Here is a 21,584-nt window from a genome sequence, read left to right as displayed (position 1 = left end):
CACATTTCATATGCTTAAAAAACACAAATAGCATATTAGAATGAATCCTCAATAGTCTTAATTCAGATTCAATAACCATTTATATATACAATTGAATCAGCTAGAAAGCTAATAGAAGTTTATTCCCATAAAAAACAGATTCAAGTCTCTAGGATCTTCAGTCTCAAGAATTTTAGCAGTTAAAATGTTAGGGAATAGACATATATGAATGGTGGGAACATGAAGTTAAGAGAATAATTCTATAAAATTGGCACCTTGGTGGCTGACCCCCACATGCTTTCTTTTCCAAGAAGCAATTTACCTGCGGGCCTGTCTGACCAAAGTGAACAATGTATGTCACATTCCTGAGCAGACTACCCGTTAACTGCAAGAGAAATGCAGGCCCAAGATAATGTCAAGGGAGAAATCCAGGAGACTTTTGTGACCAGATCCTAAAACTCTGGGAGATAAGAAGAGTTCCTCCCAGCTATAAAATCTGTAAAAATGGAGGCTTAAGAATCCAATGAGTTCCAGTCAGCATGGGCCAAGGTAACCTAAAGTTACCATGACAGTGGGTACTTGAAAGTCTGATGTTACCCTTTTGCCAAACAAGTCATGAGGTGTAGCTGGGCAGGACTCTGGAAGCTTCTCTAGAATCTCCAATAAAACTGGAGTGCATGAGAGGCATATTGTTTCTCTCCTGAGAGAACAAACTCCCTCCCTTGAAAATATCCCTTTCCCTTTCCTAGCTCTTAATAAATTCATGCCTATTACTTGGAACGACATGTCTGAAATCCCTCTGACTTAGTCTCAAGGATCAGGGTTTGAAGAGGGTGGTCCTCCCTTTGCCTCAGTTTCTCACAGGCCCCAGCTCGTCACAAAAACAACAAAAGTAGTGTCAAAAGGAGCCCACGACTAAGAAATGAGAATCAAAAATTATCAACTAAAAACTTAAAAAACATTTCATAAGTATTCTAACTAGCCAATATATGGTATAGGACCTGTCCATAAAGGACATGCTGGCCACTTTTCATTTAAGATAAAGCTAGGTTTATTGTTAAGGGCCCACTTTGATGCTTAGCAATAGAAAAATGCGCTCTTGGATAAATCGCATTCACTGAAGATTACTTGAATTCGTTTGTCCCAAACCAAAAGCAGAAGCCTGAAGAGCCTACTAGAGTTCCAGGTCTGTGTCCAGGGTAATGAGTAGGGACATTAGGCCTCCTCTGGGCTTGCACTGAGGCAAGGGGAAGCTGGAGGGGCTTGCGGGTTTAGAAGAACTCCATCTAAAATCTAGATCACAGGCAAAGAAACACGCTTTACACGGAAGCCAAAGGAAAAAACAAAGGCCAGCACCCTAGGCCAGAGACCAAAGAAAACATCACCCTAAGGGTTTCCACCCTCCTTCTCACGCTTTCCGCCAGATAGGGCACAGGACTACACTTCCCAGAATGCAAAGCGGAAGGGCGGAGCTAAAGAGACTGTTTACCTCAAGTTGGACCCAGGCGTTTGAGGTTTGATAATAAACTCTAGTGCGTCCCCGTGCCAGCCCTCCATCTCAGCCTCACTGGTTCTGCAATCCGCGCGTGGGAGGGCGTCTGGGTCGTCACTGGCAGCGGTTGAATGGAGGCTCTCCGCCCCGCGGCCTTATGGTACTTGATGTCCTCGCTGTGGACGGAGCAATAGCTTCTTCCACTGCGTCAGAACAGAACGACTACATTTCCCAGGGGTCGGCGGGGCGGCGTGGGGGCGGTGCCTCACGTCTGGTACAGTCATCCCAAGCCCCTTCGGCGGGACTGTAATGGCCGGAGAGATGACGATCTTAGGTCAGTGTCTAAGGGGTCTCTTTTGCCTTGGGTGGACGTCAAGGCGGTCCGCGGAGGCCAGGGTGGGCGGAATGATTGTCTCAGCTTATGGTTCCAGCTGGCATAGAAGGGGACTTGGAAAAGCTGACTTGGAGGCGATTTGGGGCTTTTCGGACCTGGTGGGGGTGGAGGCGCCTCCTAGAGAAGTCTGGCCCTGGCAAGCTACGTACAAATCGTACCTCTCAGGGATTTGCGGCTTGGCGATGGGTTTCTTACAACAGAACCTCGGTTTTGAATTGCTGGCCGAAATGGGGCCTTTGAGAGGCCGCAGGAACCTACACCTCCGGGACCCTTTGTGGAGGAAGGGGGAGGAGCCGCAGCAGGAGCATCCTGAGTTGTAGATGCCTGGGATGCTGAGCTTGAAGGGATGTAGGGCCTTTTGATGCTCTTTCCACCATATCGGATGGGATTTACCTTCCCCTGCTTGGAAGGTGATAAACTCTTTATGCAATTTGCCTGTAGGTGGAAGGAAATTGACACTTGATTTCATTTCTTTGAGTTAGTGTTGAAGAGGATGAGCTAACAATTAGTAACACAGGCCTACTAACTGACGTTTTTGGTTGTAATGTAACATAAGTGTACACAGGTATTTAACACAAGTAATCAAGTAAGAGCATAATTCCAAATTTAGAGTAGTTTTTTTTCTTATGTTTACAATTATTTATGGCATTTGTTCAGATCTATTTTTTCATGAATTTGTATTTGCTGAGCATATGTTATTCCTTGGCATGAGAGCTACAACAGTGTACAAAACTTGCCTTCAAGGAGCTTGCATATATGTTGCCATCAGTGTTACTCACTTTTATACTTCTCCCCTAAATATTATCGCTACAAGATCTGTCTTTAATTCATATATATATAAACTATGTTCTGTTATGAAGTGATGGTTTAATACCTGAGCAACTTTCAAAGTCATTGTATCTGATGTATCCATTTTATCCTTTTGAAAAAGAAAAGGAGATATAAAAGTAAAGAGTTTTAACTTTACATTATTAGTAAAGGTTTTGGTGTGAGAATTTCAATAATGGAGCTTCTTTTCAAAAATGATAACATAAGCTTTATAAAATTTAAATAGCAATTGTTCAGGAAAATTGGATAAAATTTAACTTTTACTTCAGATGAAGGGTGTTTCCTTACATCATGAGCAGAATTATTCTACAAATATTATTAAATATTTTTACATTTTATTCCTGTGTTCTACTAGTGAACTACAGATACAATTACAGGATTTTTTGTTTTTGTTTTGTCATTACTTTATTTTTAATTATAACTAATTTACATTATAAAAAACTAGATGTCTTAGAGAAGTATTAACAGTTCTATAAAATTAAATGAGGTATATTTTTAGTCTTGCTTCAAAGATTGGTATTAAAGGGACTGCTTTAGTAATTGAGCATATTAGACTTTGCTATAGTAATTTAGTATATTATCATAATCTGATAAGATGTATCTTTTAATTTGCCTGTTTTCAGGATCAGCTGTTTTGACTCTCCTATTGGCTGGCTATTTGGCACAACAGTATTTACCATTGCCTACTCCAAAAGTGATTGGCATTGACCTGGGCACCACCTATTGTTCTGTTGGGGTGTTTTTTCCTGGCACAGGAAAAGTAAAGGTGATTCCAGATGAAAATGGGCATATCAGCATACCTAGCATGGTGTCTTTTACTGACAGTGATGTATATGTGGGATATGAAAGCTTAGAGTTGGCAGATTCAAATCCTCAAAACACAATCTATGATGCCAAAAGATTCATAGGCAAGATTTTCACTCCAGAAGAGCTTGAAGCTGAAATTGGCAGATACCCATTTAAGGTAAGGGATTAATCCAAAATATGTTTTGTTTATTTTACTGTTAAATAACTTATTTATTGTATTGTTTCAATTAATACTTTACTTTCACATTATAAAACATTCTATTTTAATTTACTTAATCTACATGGATATTATGCTATCTCATTTAACAGGAAATTCCACAGCAGCTCCAGGGTGAGTTATTACTAAGACTCTCCAATGTTATCAAGAACTTAGGACCTTACTATATACTTGCTCTGCCATTTTGAGAATGTGTCCTTACCTTATTCAAGGTAGCAGGAAGGTTAATGAAGCCCCATATACTGTAGATAGATATTATCTATGTAGGTACATATTTGTTTATGTCTGAATAGATCATACAAGGCATGGTGTTTTCTGACTTACTTGAAACTCAGCAATATGTCATAGATGTTATCTTAATGGTTGTGTAAAATGACTAAATTGATCAGTCTCTTTTCACTGTATATTTTCTTATTTTTTTCTGGTATTCCACTAATGGTGGAGGTTCAGTGAATGTTCTTGTATATACATCTGTTTTTACTTATCTGAAAATTTCCTGACTTGAATTCTAGAAGTGGAATTGATAGGTCAAAGGTACACATGTTTTTAAGGCTTTGATTTTTATTAACAGATTGTGCACCAGAAAGGTTATATGCTCTTAACTGTTATTTTTTAGAGCACCTCTATCTTCCCTGGTTATTATTATTTTACAATATTTGCCGATCAGATGAAAGAAAAATGAAATCTTCTGTTAAATTTCATTTCTTTGCTTTCTAGTCAGATTTTTTTAGAAATTTTTTTATTCATATTTTTATTTTCCTTGGTGAACTATTTCTTGTTGTTGTTGTTCTGTTTCTTTGACATGATTTTTTTTCCTAAATGAAAATCAAATACTTTTGATTTTGTTATTTTTTTAATTGTTTTTTATTTTTAACTGATAATTTGTTTTTGAGTTGTCAAAATTTTAAATTTGTATGCAGCAAAATTCCCTCTTAATTTTATAAAAATGGCATTGACTCTTACTGTGCTTAATATGGTTTTCTTATCCACTTGTTTTGGTGTTTTTGTTTTGTTTTGTTTCATTTTTCATCCTGATGCTTTTATATAGGTGTTGGTTTGTGTTTTGTTGCTGAGTGGTTTTTTTTTTGTTTTTGTTTTAAACATTTAAATCTTTTTTTTTTTATGTACAGTTTTTCTTCTAAGTTATGAACTAGGATTCTAAATTAGTTTTAAAATCATTAGGTAGTTCAGTCACTGCTGCTTGTTGAATAACCCTATCCATAAAAATTTTTAAACTTTTGATCTATTTTCAGAGAGAAAAAAAATTGTTGTACTTCTAACTTTATTACTTTGTTTTTAGTTTCTTTCTTTGGGATTCTTTTATTAATTTATAATCTTTAGTGATAAAATACTAAAGCTATACATTTTCTCTAAGTTACAGCTTTGGGTGCATTACTTACTGTTTGAAGAGTTATTTTAAGTTACTAAATTTCAAATGATTCTAAACAATTTGTTTTGGTTTGGGGTGGGCCTTATGGTACTGGTATCTTTGTATCTTATATTCATAGTAGATCTATAGCTTGCTTTTATTTACAAGGTCAGATTTTCTTGATTATAACTTAATTATGAGGTCTAGAATGGCTGGGGAAAGAGTCTTATAACTTCTGCATGAGATTAATTTTCTTTGCTATTGCTGTTAAAACAATCTGTTCATAGTTTATACTAGGGTATGTACAAGTGTACTAGGTAGAATGTACTAATGTAGTACATTTTAGAGATAATCTAGTTTTTTAAATGTATGCCCACATTAGAGAAAATGAGCTAATACATAGTAAATATTTTCATGGAAATAAGAATGTAAATGATGTTTGATTCTTGGATAAGGACATAATAAAGTACTAAAATTATTATTTTTAATATGTATTAGAAATTTCTTTAATTTTATTTTTTACTCTAGAAAACAAGCTAACTTGGAACAAAAGAGAAAGGGAAGATCCTGAGTTATATACATGATTGAGCAACTGTTATTCCTTATATATTAGTCCCCCCCTTTATTTGTGATTTTGCTTTCTGTGGTTATTTTCCATGGTTTTAGTTACCTGTGATCAACCACTATCTGAAAATATTAAAGGAAAAATTTTAGAAATAATTCACAGATTTTAAATTATATAACATTCTGAGTAGCAAAACAAAGTCTTCAGAACTGTTCAATCCCACCCAGAACTGGTATTACCCCGTATCTATTTTATATGCTACCAAGTCCCTTGGTACTTATACTGATTATCAACTTGACTCTTGAAGTATAGTGCTTGTGTTCAGGTAACTTTATTTTACTGATTAGTGGAACCAAGATGCAGGGGTAGTGATGCAGACAATTTGAATATGCCAAAGAGAAACCAAAGCAAATGCTTTTCTTTTAAGCTGAAGGATCATCCACTGGGGAACTTGGAACACATCCCTGTGTGGATAAAGGAAAATTCCTGTCTTTCATCAGGAATTCATTGAACAAATAAATATGCTTGGTTATGAATTTTATTCTGCTCTTATTAAAAACTGTAGCATATATTTTATTTACTTTATACTTCTTAAAGTATAACATTTAATAAGCTCTAATCTTGGCAGATGGATACAAATATGGAATTTATCACTTTGTAAAGGTAAATTTTTATTGAAAAAAATCTAGTATGTATGTGTGTAAGTACATACATATGTTTATATTTAACAGACTTTTATTCGTATTCCTTTTTTTATAATCCTATTTATAGGTTTTAAACAAAAATGGATTGGTTGAGTTTTCTGTGACAAGTAATGAGACCATCACCGTTTCCCCAGAATATGTTGGCTCTCGACTATTGTTAAAATTAAAAGAAATGGCAGAAGAATATCTTGGAATGCCAGTTGCTAATGCTGTCATTTCTGTACCAGCAGAATTTGACCTAAAACAAAGAAATTCAACAATTGAAGCAGCCAACCTTGCAGGTAATAGCACTCTTGCCTGTGTTGGATTTTTCTCAAGATTTTGTTTGGTATTTGTCACTTTGTAAATCACTTAACTATTGGCACAAAAACAACCTATATGGTGGGTAAATTAGTAGATTTTTATATAGGTTGATAAGTGATAATTACAAGAGCTCTGTAGCATGATGTAGAATGTGTATATTAAAATAAGAACCAGTCATAGGCACATGACAAAGGTAGAAAACATGGACACATTAGCAGGGAGGGATTTTTTTTTTCCCTAAAATTTCTTTAATCAAAGTTAAGGTAAACATAATGTTGTCAAAAAATCTGATGTGAAAATATTTTAAAACTTTTCAAAAAATATTGGGGCTGGGGCAGGGGCTCAGTGGTAGAGCACTCACCTAGCATGTGTGAAGCACTGGGTTCAATCCCCAAGACCACATCAAAACAAAAATAAAAGCAGATGGAATTTAAAAAAATAAAACAAATATTGAGTGTCTCACAAAATAAACAGGTACATCCTTGTTTTTGTGCAGCTTATGTTTGACAGAAAGGAACACAGAATAAACATATCTCTAAGTTTAACATATGCATTATTGACATTTTGGGCTCAATAATTCTTGGGTGTGGTGGTGGCAGTCCTGTGCATTTAAGAATATTTTGCAGCATGTTATGACAATCATGCTTTCATTCATTTCCATAGATCTCTTGGAGATAAAATCACCTCTGATTGAAAATCATTGATACAGTGTGTATCAGAAAGTAACATGCTATGAAAAATAAAAGCAGGATAAAGGGACAGAATTGTTTGTGGTGGTCAAGTGATTAGAGGCAGCGTGTTAGCTTTGAGTCAGGGTGATCAAAGTACCTGATGAGAACAACTTAAGAAGAAGAAAGATTTATTTTGGCTTATGTTTTCAGGGCAATCAGTTTATGGTCAGCTGGCTTCTAGGCAGAAACCTCTTGGCAGAAGGGTATGCAGAGGAAAGCTTTCAGATCATGGTAGCCAGGGAGGAGAGAAAGATAAGCCAGAGAAGAAAAACTTCTAGGGCATGCTTCCAGTGACCTATTTCCTCCAACTAGGTCCCACCTTCCAGTAGTCCCTCCAAGCCATCAGTGGATTAATGTACTGATGAGGTGAGAGCCCTCATTATCTAATTAATTCCCAAAATCTTTACCTTTGAGCACATGAGACTTGGGGAGACATTTCAGACCCAAACCATAAATAACAGGGGACTTACACATTTAAGTAGGATGATCAGTTGGCCTCATGGAGATATTTAAGCAGATTTGAAGGAAGTGAGGTAGTTAGTTATGCAGACACATGCAGGAAGTTCATTATAGGGGGAGGAAACAGTACAATCATAAAATAGGATTTTGGTGATATATAAGGATAGGAAGACAAGAGTGGTGGCGCTCGCCTATAATCCCAGTGGCTCGGGAGGCTGACACAGGAAGATTGCAAGTTCAAAGCCAGCAAAATCTAGGTGCTAAAGCAGCTCAGTGAGACCCTGTCTCTAAATAAAATGCAAAATAGGGTTGGGAGTGTGGCTCAGTGATTGAGTGTCCCTGAATTCTAACTTGGGTACCCCCCCACACCACAAATAAAGGAATAGGAAGTTGTCTAGTGTGACCAGAGCAGAGTGATAGAGAACCAAAGGAATAAAGGAATAGGTATTAGGATATTTAAAAGAATTCTTCAGTTTGAATGTTGTTATAGCTCCTGAAACATAACATTAGTTTTCAGTCTACTCTTGAAAGTTAGTTTGCTGAGTGACAAGAAATTTCTTAATAACTTCCTCTTATCACTTGTCCTTTTCTCCAATCAATCTTTACAGGACTGAAGATCCTGCGAGTAATAAATGAACCTACAGCAGCAGCAATGGCCTATGGTCTCCACAAGGCTGATGTCTTCCATGTCTTGGTTATCGACTTGGGCGGAGGAACTCTAGATGTGTCATTACTGAATAAACAAGGAGGGATGTTTCTAACCCGAGCAATGTCTGGTGAGAAAAAATAGAAAATTGAAGAGATTCAAGCAACACTTAACTTACCTAATATGTAGTTTGTGGGTTTTTTTTGTTTTGTTTTGTTTTGTTGTTGTTGTTGTTTTGTACTGGGGATTGAACCAAAGAGCATTCTCCCTCTGAGCTACATCCGCAACCTGTTTTTAAATTTTTATTTTCAGACAGGCTCTGGCTAAGATGTTTATACAGCCTTGAACTTGTGATCCTCTTCTTTTAGCCTGCTGAGTAGTTAGGATTATAGACGATGTACCACCCCAGCTTATAATTTTCTGTGTTATTTATGCCACTATTTTCATATAAAAAAAGTTATGTTTAAGTGATAGGAAACCCTATAAATCAAATTAACTTCCAATTTTTTCATATTGCGCTAATAAGGCATTCATGGTGATGGTGAAGGAAACAGTGGGAAGAAAAAATTCCTGAAAAATAAAAAGGGATAATTTCATTATATTTGTTAACATACGTTATTATAGCAAGCCAATCTGTTTTTTCATCTCTAGTTTTGAAAAATTATCTGATTATTAAGATACTTCTTTCACATCATTTAGATATTTTAACTTTAATGTGCACAGTTTTTTAATAGTATGGGTCAGGGTTCAAATCATTTTAACACAGTATTTAATAATGATCTTTGAATAAAATTTTAATGCATTTTAAAAGAAATTTATTATATTAGAATAAAATTTTATACACATACATATATATGAATATAATACAAACTTTTTTGATTTTTTACTTAGGAAACAATAAACTTGGAGGACAGGACTTCAATCAGCGGTTGCTTCAGTACTTGTATAAACTGGTGTACCAAACATATGGCTTTCTCCCATCTAGGAAAGAGGAAATCCACAGATTAAGGCAAGCTGTAGAAATGGTCAAATTAAATCTGACTCTGCATCAGTCTGCCCAGATATCTGTATTGCTAACAGTGGAGGAAAAGGATGGAAAGGAAGCTCAGAGTAATGACACTGAACTGCCAAAGGACAAACTTAACCCAGTAGATGGTCATGCAAACAGAGAGTTTGGACCCGGCCTTTTGGAAAAGAAAAGTGGGAAAAGTCAGGTTTTATTTGAAACAGAAATATCTCGGAAGCTCTTTGATAGCCTTAATGAAGATCTCTTCCAGAAAATACTTGTGCCCATTCAGCAAGTATTAAAAGAAGGCCACCTGGACAAGACTGAGATTGATGAGGTCGTTTTAGTTGGGGGCTCTACTCGTATTCCTCGAATCCGCCAAGTCATTCAAGAGTTCTTTGGAAAGGATCCCAACACATCTGTAGACCCTGACCTGGCAGTGGTGACAGGCGTGGCCATCCAAGCAGGGATTGATGGAGGCTCATGGCCTCTCCAAGTCAGTGCTTTAGAAATTCCCAATAAGCATTTACAAAAAACCAACTTCAATTGAATTCTGGAGTAATGATGTGTGATCAAATACAAATACATGATCTTATCTGGTGAGCTCTTCCCCTTTATCAGAGCACCTCCTCCAAAAAAAGAGAATTACTATCTAAAATATGTCACAGATTTACCTAGAAGGCAATATTTAGATAAAATAAAATTTTACATAGCATATATATATATATATTTTTTTTTTTTTGGAGAGGTCTCATTCCAGTACATACTCTTATTAGAGGAGCATAGGTGGCTATATTTTCTGAATTCTGGAAATAGATAACCATATGCACTTAACATTGTATTCTGTAAACATTAAATAGTGCCAATTATAAGATTTCCCAGTTCTTACTAAATTGTGTTAATAGGAGCTGGTAATTTCTTTACTTGGTCATCACATCTAACTATAAATTTGAATATACTTGAATGACAGTGTTGATGTCAGGTATTTTCATTGGAAGGTACCAGTATTATTAAGCTGCATATATATTCAATAACGGCCATATACAAATTTACTTTTACAAATTCAATGTCCAGTTGTGTGTCATATGCACATATTCTGCTTTTTCCAGATTATCTTAATGTATTTCATGAATCAGTTTTGCTTTCTAAAATAAGTACAGATTTATTCAAATTTTTCTGTATCAGCTAGTAGAAATACCCAATTTTTATTGTAGGTCCTTCATCTACTGTGCATCATTCTCTGCTTGGATTTCCATGATTCTGCTTGGCTAGAATACAGTAGGGAATTATTAGTTGCATTCTTAAAATGTGTTATTGTCACAATAAAGTCATTGCTATTTCATTTTTGTAAACCAGGATGTGCAGATATTAGTAAATAGCATTAATTACCTATTGTGTTTCTGTTTATTTCTTAATTTACATTTTCAGTGAGCTCTGGAAAATATAGCATGGATTTGAACTATAAAAGTTAGTCTGATTGAGTTTCATTGAGATTTTTTTCCCCATATTTTGTTTCAAATGAGGAAAATGTATCAAACTGTAAAAACCCTGTTATTTAGTCTGTATTATTTTTAAATAGTTACACTTGGATTATTTTAGCCATAAATTGGGGTATGATGAGATCATAAAATTTGTGAATACTGGAAATAAATCTAACATAGAAGGCAATATGGGAAAATTTTCCACAAATCAGCATTTGTAGAACTTAGGTATTTTGTTGTATTTTATTTGTTTTCTTTAAGAAAACCCAGAGACCAAGTAAGAAAATAATAGCAGTTTGATTTCTATGATTTCCATGTTATGTGAAGATACATGTATTTCTTTAGTGGAGACCTACTTCATATTAATATTCAAAAATTTTATATCCTAGTCACCATTTTTTTTAAGGTAAAGTGTATCTTCTTTATCCTAACTTGAAAGATGTTGTTTCCAATCACTAAAGACGAGAACCAAGCAAATACATTTCAACAATATCAAAACATTGAACAGTGTTAATATTTTTTCAGATATAAAAAGAAAACATTTCTTAGCAGTGAAATTGATTTTGAAACAAATTTCAAATACGTTTGTATATAGAAAATACCTGTAGTAGGTAAAGAAAATACAAAATTTTTATTTTAGAACTAATTGAGAAATGCCAAAGATGAATCCACCACTGCATTATGAAAATATTTAAGTGTTCTCTTGGACTTTATATAAATTTTAATAGATTAGAATTGAAAATTATCTTTGGAAGGTCTTTGGGAAAAGTGTTCAATCTCTACAGAGTATCAATTTTAACCTAAAATATTTTAAGATTAAAAAACTTGAATTTCTCAAGATACTTGATGTGGTTCATGACAATCTGTTAACCTGTTAACATTTTTTTTTTTTAAGGAAGCAATGTGCAAAACAGGGCAGCTAATCACACAATAAAATTGGAATTTAAATAATTTGACTCTTTGAAAAATAGAATAGCAGTGTTGGAATTTGGGGGCAGTAGTTTAGCATATTCTCTAGTATAATTATACCTTTAAAAAATGAAGGAATTTTTGTCTTCAATCATATTTTAGGGCTCTATGTATAGATACATAGTCTTGACATCAGTGTAGTTTATTTAAAAGATAAGAATGCATTCTGAAAGGAGTCATTTATTAATAACAATCTGAAGTTGTTTTTCGTAAAACAAACGTTTTAGTTGTACATGTGACTATTTTTTTTCAAGTACATAACAAAATTCTAAATGTCTTGTATAGAGTATGTGAGTAATTTATTTTGTATCAGGAATGTTTTGGTACTGTGTTGTCACTCAAACCACTAACTTATCAACAGATAACTGTGTAATGTGTGCTGAATATTATAATATTGTGCAAAACAGATTGTGCCTCTTAAATGTGTGTGTACAGGTAATTCATGTTTTAATGTAAATAAATACCATTTTGCAGTTTGTTTTTTAAACTGTGTACTTTATTTTCTATTAAGAGCTAGACTAAAACACAGTTTTGATGTGTATAAATTCAAAAGTTGGATAGAGGTGGTCTGATGCTAATGGTGTCCCTCAACCTCAGTCTCAATGTCTCTTTCCAGAAATGTACATTTTCCTGCTTCTGTCTCTGGGATTTCTAATAGAGTTTTTGCTTATTTCCCTAATTTAGGAAAAAGAGTTCCTGCATCATATGAACAGTGTCTTGAATTCTGAATATGAGTTCATTGCTTAAGAATGTAATGAAGCCACAAACTGAGCTAATTAGATAGGTAATAATTTTGCAAAAATAGGAAGTTGTAATTATAAAAAGTAATTTTCTAACAGAGTTTGTGTTATTTTTTGGATAACTGATGCTTTTTAAATTATCCTTATAAGATGATAGTCCCAATCCCTTCCGGGACTAGTTCCTGTGATTTCTTCATACTTATTTAAATTACCTTACTGAGGAACTCAAACAAATAAGGAAATATAAAGATACTTACATATTTATTTTACTTAACAAACAAAAATACAGTGCCTTTTTTAGGTAGGCAACCTCTAATTTGGGTGGCTCCCAGTAACACCCCACCTTCTGGTATCCATCCCCACAAGATACCAAAAAAAAATCCATCTTCCCTTGAGTTTGAGTGAGATTTAATAACTCTGCTAATGAATGACATGGCAGAAGTGTGGGGATATCTCTTCCAAAACTCGGTTTTTAAAAAAAGACTCTTCTGTCTTAGGTGTTTCCTCTTGCTGCTGGCTACCTCTCTCTTGGAATTCCAACTGTCATGTAAAGTTCAGCCTGTTCTGTTGGTAAATACTGGTAAAGAAAAGGCCCTAGGAAGAGGCATTCCCACTGACAGCCAGCACCAATTCACAGCTCCTTAAAAGATTTCAATGCTAGTCAAGGCTTAGGTGTTGCAGCCATAATTGAAAATGTGAATGTAACTTCATCATAGACCTTAAGCCAGAAACATCCATTAGTTAAGTGACTTCCTGATTCTTTACCCACAAAAACACTCATTTTTTTTTTTTTAAAGAGAGAGTGAGAGAGAGAGAGAGAATTTTTTTTAATATTTATTTTTTAGTTCTCGGCGGACACAACATCTTTGTTGGTATGTGGTGCTGAGGATCGAACCCGGGCCCCACGCATGCCAGGCGAGCACGCTACCGCTTGAGCCACATCCCCAGCCCCTCATTTTTGTTTTAAAGTACTAAATTTTGAATAATTTTACCCAGCAATAGAGAATAGAACTCTTAATAGGAACCAGGACATTGCTCCAAATGTTTTACTAGTATTAACCAATTTAGTTTCATCCTCCAAGCAAACATGAGTAGGTGTTGTATCCCCAATTTCAAATGGGGCGATTAAGGCACAAATGTATCAGGTAAACTTTCCAGGTTTATGCAGCTAATAAATTGGCAGTATCAGTATCCCAAACCAGTCCATGCTCAGCCCCAATGTTGTGCTGCCTTATGTGATGACAGAAATCTCTGAAAAATAAAATCTAGAAAAGTGGGACTAGAGGGAAAGCTGGAAGGAGCTAGGAGATCTGCCCTCACCCCTTCTTCCTCACCTTTGTTTGATCTAACTGGAAACATGCATCATTGAGAATCATGCCTCACTGTAATCTCCAGTTATCCCAATGTTGTTGTCCATTGAACAGACCTTCATAAACATTGGCTTAGTTTTATTTTTATTTACATAATAGTGTATCTTATGATGTGATTTTGTAAACATGAGATGTTACTCAATGTTTTCTATATGGCAGACACTGTTCTAATGATTATATATTATATATACTATATTATATAATATTTAGTTTTCCAAACAACTTCAGAAGTACATAAAATTATTACTCCCAAATAAGCACAGAGAAGTTAACTTGCCCAAGTTTGTACAAGTCTAAAGTGTTTGAGTAGAGGTTTAATAAAGGCACTCCCATCTCAAGACCCTGAACCCTTAACCACTGTAATATTTTCATATTTTAACTGTTTTTATTCCTTTTTCCTGAAAGAAGGCCCTCTGGATCAAGTAGAACTATTTATAATTTGTATGCATATTTTAAAACAACATTAAATCTCCTTAACCATTAAGTTTGATATCAAACTGTGTTTAAAAATAGATGTAATTGCCACTACTCCATCGACCTATGAAAATGATTATTGTATATGGTTCAAGCTAATACTATATATAAAGAAGCATAGCAGCCCCATCCCAATATTTAATTTAATTTACTATACCTACAATATTATTGTTTCAATTTCCTCCCCCATTCTTGAATTACAGACTCTTAAGTGTTTCTTGTAGGAATGAGACATTGGTGGAAAAATGGAGTCACGTGGACTGGATTTTGAATCTTATTGCCTACGATTCTCTTGGAAACTTAGTGTCATTTTTGGTGAAATTGGTAGATAATATGCTGTTCAGTAAGGACTGAAAGTAGCAAATACTTCAAATGTCTTCAAATGTCTGGCATTGAGGACTATCAGTAATAAATATTCCTCTTGTCTTCAAAGTAGTTCATGCTGTTTAGGATTTTCTTTCTATCTGATAAGGTAGATATTACATATTGAGATTATATTCTTAATCTATTTTGAAGTTACAATCCTTGAACAAATTAGATAATCATGGAGTAAACTTTTTTCTTAAATACAAATGTATGACTTCTTTGTAATCTAATCATTTTGAGTACCCTGTACTTTGTTTCAGGTATACTTCATTGATTAGCAAGCTTAATGTGGACAATTGGATTATAATGTGGAAATGAGAATAAAATAATAATTTCTCAAAACACAATGAACTCATCTTTGAATAATTTTGAATATTAGTCATTTTTAATAATTTTAGTTTTGTTTAACTCTTAAATATCATATGTAACAATATATAATAATACTGAACCAATACTCAGATTAAAATCAGAATACAGCTATTATCCCAGGAGCTTACTTTACAGACTCCATCACTACCCCCTCACACACACACACACACACACACCAAGGATAACCAATATCCCAAATTTCAATACTATAGATTTTAACTTTAACATAAATAGAATCATAGAACCATACAATGTTATTTCTTTGTACCTAGCCTCATTGATTCAGCATTATGTTTGTGAGATCCATTGTATCTGCAGCTGTCATACATTCATCCCATGACTACACAAAGTTCCGCCATCTAGGCAGGCTACTGTTGATGTCACCTTAGATTTTTAAATTGTGCAGCTTCTCTATAGGAAAAGAGAGGCACTATGGGGCTAGGGTTGTGGCTCAGTGGTAGAGCGTCTGCCTGGCATGTGTGAGGTACTGTGTTTGATCCTCAGCACCTAATAAAAAAAAATAGATAAATAAAGGTTGTCCATCTACAATAAAATATATAAAAAAAGAGAGGCACTATGGTATGAATTTGTCCCCCAAAGTTCATAGGATGGAAAAAATCCCAATCAACAGTGTTGAGAGGTTGAGACTTTTAAGGGTGATTCACTCATGAGGGTTCTGCCCTCATGAATGGATCAGTACCATTATCACAGGAGTGAGTCCTAATAAAAAGATGATTTCAGCCTACTTCCCTTTTCTGTCTCTGTCTCTTCTCTTTTAAAGTCTTCCACAATGAAATGGCAGAGCAAGAGGGCCCTTGCCAGATATGAACCCTCAATATTGGAGTTTCCAAACTCCAGAACTATAACCTAAATAAATTTCTGTTCTTTGTAATTTACCCAGTGTGTGATATTCTGTTAAAGCAATTCATAATGAACTAAGACAAAAGCTAAAACAAGTTTTAATGGTATTTCTGAAATGCCTATATCCCTTAATGGATTCTAAATAAATATTTATTCAGCGTCTATAAATTACATCAAGGATTATAAAGCCAGGACAATATTTCAAATATCTTACATTCTATTAGAAGGAGATTTAGTTAATATTTGGTTTTATAGATTAAGGGAATTTTTTTCATAAATACCCTTAGGAAATGAAGCAAATATATTTTATATATATGGTTGCATAGAAAGGAAAAAGGGGAAGACAAAGAAATGGTTGATGGCCCTAGCAAACATGTTAAATAATTGTTTAAAATCATGTTGAAAATGCCACTGAAGTTTGATCACTTCAAATCTGAAGGGCAATGCAGACACAATGTTGATTTTATTCCAAAAATCTGAATTAAAAATTCCTTCAAAATATGATTTGTACTATAAGTCAACAATATTATCACAATTGTATACCAGCTGATAAATATCTTTCTGAGATTGATCCAGATATTCCATAGAAAATAGATATTTTTAGGCAAATAGTAAAAATTCTACAAAATGTTTTCAAATAAATCAGACCATAAAATTCAGTTAAGATATAATTATCAAAAATATTGCCCTTTCTTTGAACCTAAAAGCAGCTCAACTTTTCTTTGATTCCTCCATCATTTCATAAACTATACAATAATTCAACGCACACATATACATACTCTAACACCAAGTTCATTATTCTATAAAAACATTTGTTGGGCTTGAGCAATATGAAAGGGTCTATGCTAGGACCTATCATATAAAGAAGATTAAAACTGAGCACCTGCCTCAAGTAGCTTTTTTAAAAAGGGGACAGACACGAAGTAGAGTAGAGCCCATCACTACCATGATAAAGATATGCACAAGAGGTAAGTAAGGGCACAGATGAGGGGCACTCAGATCAGACTGGAAGGCAAATGAAGATAGAGTGGTCCTGCACTAAGGAAGTTACTCCTGAGATACTTAGCCCATGGGGAAATGCAGAGAAAGCAGGCATGAACAAAGTGAGAAGCCTGAATGCAGTGCCTGATGGTGAGAAATTGGGGCGTCTGTTAGTGTATGTGCCAACTCACAGTCAGGAACTTGCCTTTGAGCATTCCTCCCCATCCTTATTTTTTCAATACTAATGCTGAACAGTTGTTCTACTCAGTATCATCAATACCCAGCTAAAGTAATTGATCTTTTGTCCCCAAGTCCTGTGTCATTCCAGCTTCTGTTGTCATTCTAAAGAAGAGTCCTTTCTGGTGTATCAGATTCTGTGGTGCCCCAAATTCTATAATCCTTCCAGAATCTAGAACAAGCACTCTGAAATAAGAAGAAAACCAGTTAAATAACCTGCAATCAGGTTTTCTGATCTTAGAAAGGTAAGATTTTTAAATTATCATATGAATTAGAATAAATACAATAAAAAAATTTTAAAAAACAAATTACCATACAAATAATTTCATTCCAAAAAATATATAGATACTAATTAACTCGAGAAATAAATCAAGTTTTCTAATATTCTTCTAGCACTAGAGTTTTCCTCTAATTTGGAAAAGATCTTCTATATCATATGGGGAAATATAGTATTTCTAACACAGGTAAACTTTCTTATTAGAGGCAAACAATTAATGTGTTTCCTATAGATATTGTTTATTTTTTGAAAACAAAGCATACCTGTCTGAATCAAAGATAGAATGTAGTCTATGAGCAATGGTCAGGATGGTGCAATCAGAAAACTCCTTCCTGATTGTGTTCTGCACCAAGTTATCAGTCTCAAAATCAATAGAGGCTGTTGCCTCATCCAAGATGAGAATTTTTGTTTTCCGAAGCAAAGCACGAGCCAGACAAAGGAGCTGCCGCTGTCCAACACTGTAAATGTACACACAAAAAATGTAAAATAATTTCAGCACTGGACTTTATGGTAATGACTCCTGTTCCCAAACCCTGATATTGTTATTCTTTTTTTTCTCATTCATTATTCATTCAAAAAATATTGTCTTCTATAAACCAAACACTTGTCTAGGTTCTAGAAATGGAGCGAGGAAGGACAGACAAAAATCTGTGTAGAGTTTGGATCCTCCTGGAGGACACAGAAAATAATAACAAAAGGATAACTGAGTAAGTGCATAATAATAGTAAGGGTACCAGTATAGTAGATGTGTATTATAGAATTTTCATAAAAATATGTATATAAAAAGTGCTAAGAAGAATTCAAGCATGCATGAAGAGGGGTTATAAAATGTGGATGAGGAGTGGACCTGGATGGCTAAGAAAACTCTCACCAAAGGAGTTGCCTTTCAGGTCAAGGCCAAAAGTTAACCCCCAGATTTCTGGTGCAAACTTATACCAGGCAAAGGAAATCGCATATGCAAAACCCTGGAGGCAAGCAGGTCTGGCCTGGCAAACTCAGGAAACAGCAAGAGGTCATTGTGCAGAAACAGGATCAGCAGGGAGATTAATCAAAGAAGTGGAAGTCCTGCTGTGCAACCTTGAATGGGAGTAGCTCATTTTCCCTGGGTCTCTGATCACCTGAAAGGGGCTGTCTTAAGACAACACACAGAGATGAAAATAATACCAACATTTACTGAGGCTGCCCCTTTATTACCTGTCCCTCTTCCCTGAAGGGAACCAGCAAGGGTATACTTTAAACAATGCTGGCTGTGGCTCTCAGCAAATGCTAGTTCTAAAACCCTTGGAAAGCTCTGTTCTTGCAACTTACCTGAGGTTTTCACCACCTTCTGAGATCTCATGCAGCAGCTTCTTGGGAAGGGACTGCACAAATTCTTTTAAGTGACACAATTCCAACACCTCCCACAGCTCACTATCAGAATAATTGTCTAAGGGGTCCAGGTTCATTTGAAGAGTTCCAGAAAATAAAACAGGATCCTAAACAATAAAGTAGCCTTCTGTGATCTTACTGTCATATGAGTCAACACATTTTTTAAAAAACATATCAGAAAACTAACAGGGAAAAAGCGAACTGATCAAACCTATTACATTTATAAAATCCATTTTACATAAATAAATAAACTATACAGTATCCCCTCCGCCAATCTGCTGTTCTATTCCCCATGGTTTTAGTTACCCATGGCCAACCATGGTTAAAAAAAATATTAAATAGAAAAGTCCAGAAATATACAATTCAAAAGTTTTAAATTGCATGCCATTCTGAGTAGTGAGATCATATCTCCCACCATCCCACTTTGTCCTATACAGAACATGAATCATCTCTTTGGTCAGTGTATCCACACTGTATAACCTACATACCAGTGAGTCACTTAGAAGTCATCCTGGTTATCATACCAGCTGTCTCAGTATTGCAGTGCTTGTGTTCAGAAAATATTTATTTTACTTATTAATAGTTTCAAAGTGCCAAGTAATGCTGGCAACTTGATATGCCAAAGAGAAACACTCAAATGTTTCCTTAAAGCAAAAATGTAACAGGGCACAGGTGTACATGCCTGTAATCTCAGCTACTTGAGAAATCAACTGGGGCAACTTATTAAGACCTTCTTTCAAAAGAAAACAAAAAGAGGTCTGGGCATATATCTCAGTGGTATAGTGCTTGTCTAGCTCATGAGAGGCCCTGGTTCAATCTCCAGGACCAAAAAAAGTGAGAAGAAAAAAAATTAAAAATTTATGGTGCTCAGAAAGGAAAAAAATAATTGTTTGCTGAGGTTCCTAAGACCTACAGTAAGAATGAATCTTGTGTGAACCTCTCATAAAAGAACAAGAAATTTGTATTAGTTTTCCTGTTGTGCCATATACTTACTGAAAAAAAGGGGGGAAAAGTCATAAAAAACTCATAAAGTTTATAAAGAAAAATTTAACCAAATTAAAAGAGAGAGAGAGAGAGAGAGAGTGTGGGGTGCATTCTCAAAACTTACTATTTTTTTAAGAGAATATGGCTATAACTGTTCTGTCGATAGTTATTATTCATCCCTCATAGTACCTAATTTGTAAGTTAAGCCTCATCATAGGAATGTATGGATAGGAAGGAACGTAAGCAAAATGGTTGGAGGTGAGGAGAGAAAGAGAGAGAGGAAAAAGAATAAGAAGAAGAAAGAGGAGGAGGAGGAGGAAGCAAGGGAGGGAGGGAGGGAAGGAGGGAGAAAGGGAGGAGAGAATGAGGGAGGGAGTGTGAGCAAGATAGCTCACCTGAAATGAGTTAAGAGATACTGCTTTCAAAACAGGTCTTACCTGTGGAATTATATTGAGTCTACCACGAAGGTCATGAAGCCCAATTGTTGATATGTCTATTCCATCAATGATAATTTTGCCTCCTGATCTCTCCACAATTCTAAATAAGCTATTTGATAGTGTTGATTTACCTGCCCCAGTCCTTCCCACAATTCCGATCTGTAATGAAATGATCATAAACAGTTCACATGGTGCATTTTGTAAAGGAACAGAGCCTTTGCTCTACCCAAATGTATTATTTGTCACAATTAGATCCCACTGACCCAAATGTGTTATTTGTCACATTTGGGTCAGTGGGATCTAATTCTGCCAACTAGACTAACATTGACTGGTGTGGAAGATAATAATGTGTCTTCCCAAGATCTGTTGTGTGCAGACCCTCTTTACCCACTGAAAAGACTCTGGATACTAAGTTTTCCCTCTAGCTTTGAGTGAACTAGTTGCCACTTAACTAGAGAATCCCAGTCACTCCAGTGATAGTAGGTCATCTCCGAATCATTCCTGAACATCCAGTATATGGGCATCACTGAGGACGAGGTAGTTTAACTGGAACTTTCAGAATGAGAATTTTCTCTACCCTTCCTCCCCACAACAAACAAACAACTAATTAATAAAAGGGACTGGAAACTGGTTGGAAAATCCGAAGGGATATCTGTAATTATCCCAGGTGTATTAAAACAACTTCACATTAAATTATCAAGAGAACCACAAGTAACGTTAAGGGTCTTGGACTTCTGACCAAAATAATAAGCACCCCAGTGACTGAACATGTTCCTATAGTCATAAAAATTAGTACAATATTTTCTGGTTGCTGATTTGTATATTGGTGTTAATAGAAGAACATTAGGAAAAGAGTTGTTTTGCCCTAATGAGAGATCTTAAATTTGACAAGATGCATCAGAAAACAAAACCAAACCAGAATCTCTTGCATTAACTGGGGTAACCCAAATGCTAGAACGATTTTACTTGTTTCAATAATATTTTAGTCTTTAACTACCATGGCAGCAGACCTAGTTCAGAGTGTTGGAACAAGATGTTTAAGGTTACAAAAGATAAATCTCTGAAAAAGCCCAAGTAGGACGTTATTCTTATTTTTTATGTTACTTACATTCATGTGTAAAGCATCTTTTTAAAATGAAAATAATGTTTCATATATAATTGTAAAAAAAA

At 35.1% G+C, this 21,584-nt stretch overlaps 2 protein-coding genes across 2 annotated transcripts in view; one reads left to right on the top strand and one right to left on the bottom strand.

Moving 5' to 3' along the window:
• Nucleotides 1–1,739: 1,739 nt before the first annotated feature.
• On the top strand, nucleotides 1,740–10,890 carry Hspa13 (heat shock protein family A (Hsp70) member 13). Its single transcript, XM_026411982.2, has 5 exons — nucleotides 1,740–1,805; nucleotides 3,317–3,657; nucleotides 6,423–6,636; nucleotides 8,457–8,624; nucleotides 9,386–10,890. The coding sequence occupies exons 1-5, from the start codon at nucleotides 1,781–1,783 to the stop codon at nucleotides 10,048–10,050; spliced, it is 1,413 nt and encodes a 470-aa protein (XP_026267767.1). The 5' UTR covers nucleotides 1,740–1,780; the 3' UTR covers nucleotides 10,051–10,890.
• Nucleotides 10,891–17,395: 6,505 nt separating this feature from the next.
• LOC113199044 (multidrug resistance-associated protein 1-like) overlaps nucleotides 17,396–21,584 on the bottom strand; it is a 91,473-nt gene continuing 87,284 nt past the window's right edge. Inside the window, exons 25-28 of the mRNA XM_026411930.2 lie at nucleotides 20,415–20,573; nucleotides 18,934–19,100; nucleotides 17,889–18,083; nucleotides 17,396–17,534 (exon numbers count right to left, since the gene is read on the bottom strand). Of these exons, the coding sequence (XP_026267715.2) occupies nucleotides 17,396–17,534; nucleotides 17,889–18,083; nucleotides 18,934–19,100; nucleotides 20,415–20,573 (660 nt within the window). The remainder of the gene's footprint in view (nucleotides 17,535–17,888; nucleotides 18,084–18,933; nucleotides 19,101–20,414; nucleotides 20,574–21,584) is intronic.

The sequence above is a fragment of the Urocitellus parryii genome, chromosome 2 (genome assembly GCF_045843805.1).
Source record: "Urocitellus parryii isolate mUroPar1 chromosome 2, mUroPar1.hap1, whole genome shotgun sequence".
NCBI classification, from domain to species: domain Eukaryota; kingdom Metazoa; phylum Chordata; class Mammalia; order Rodentia; family Sciuridae; genus Urocitellus; species Urocitellus parryii.
This window is presented reverse-complemented; position numbering and strand designations above follow the sequence as displayed.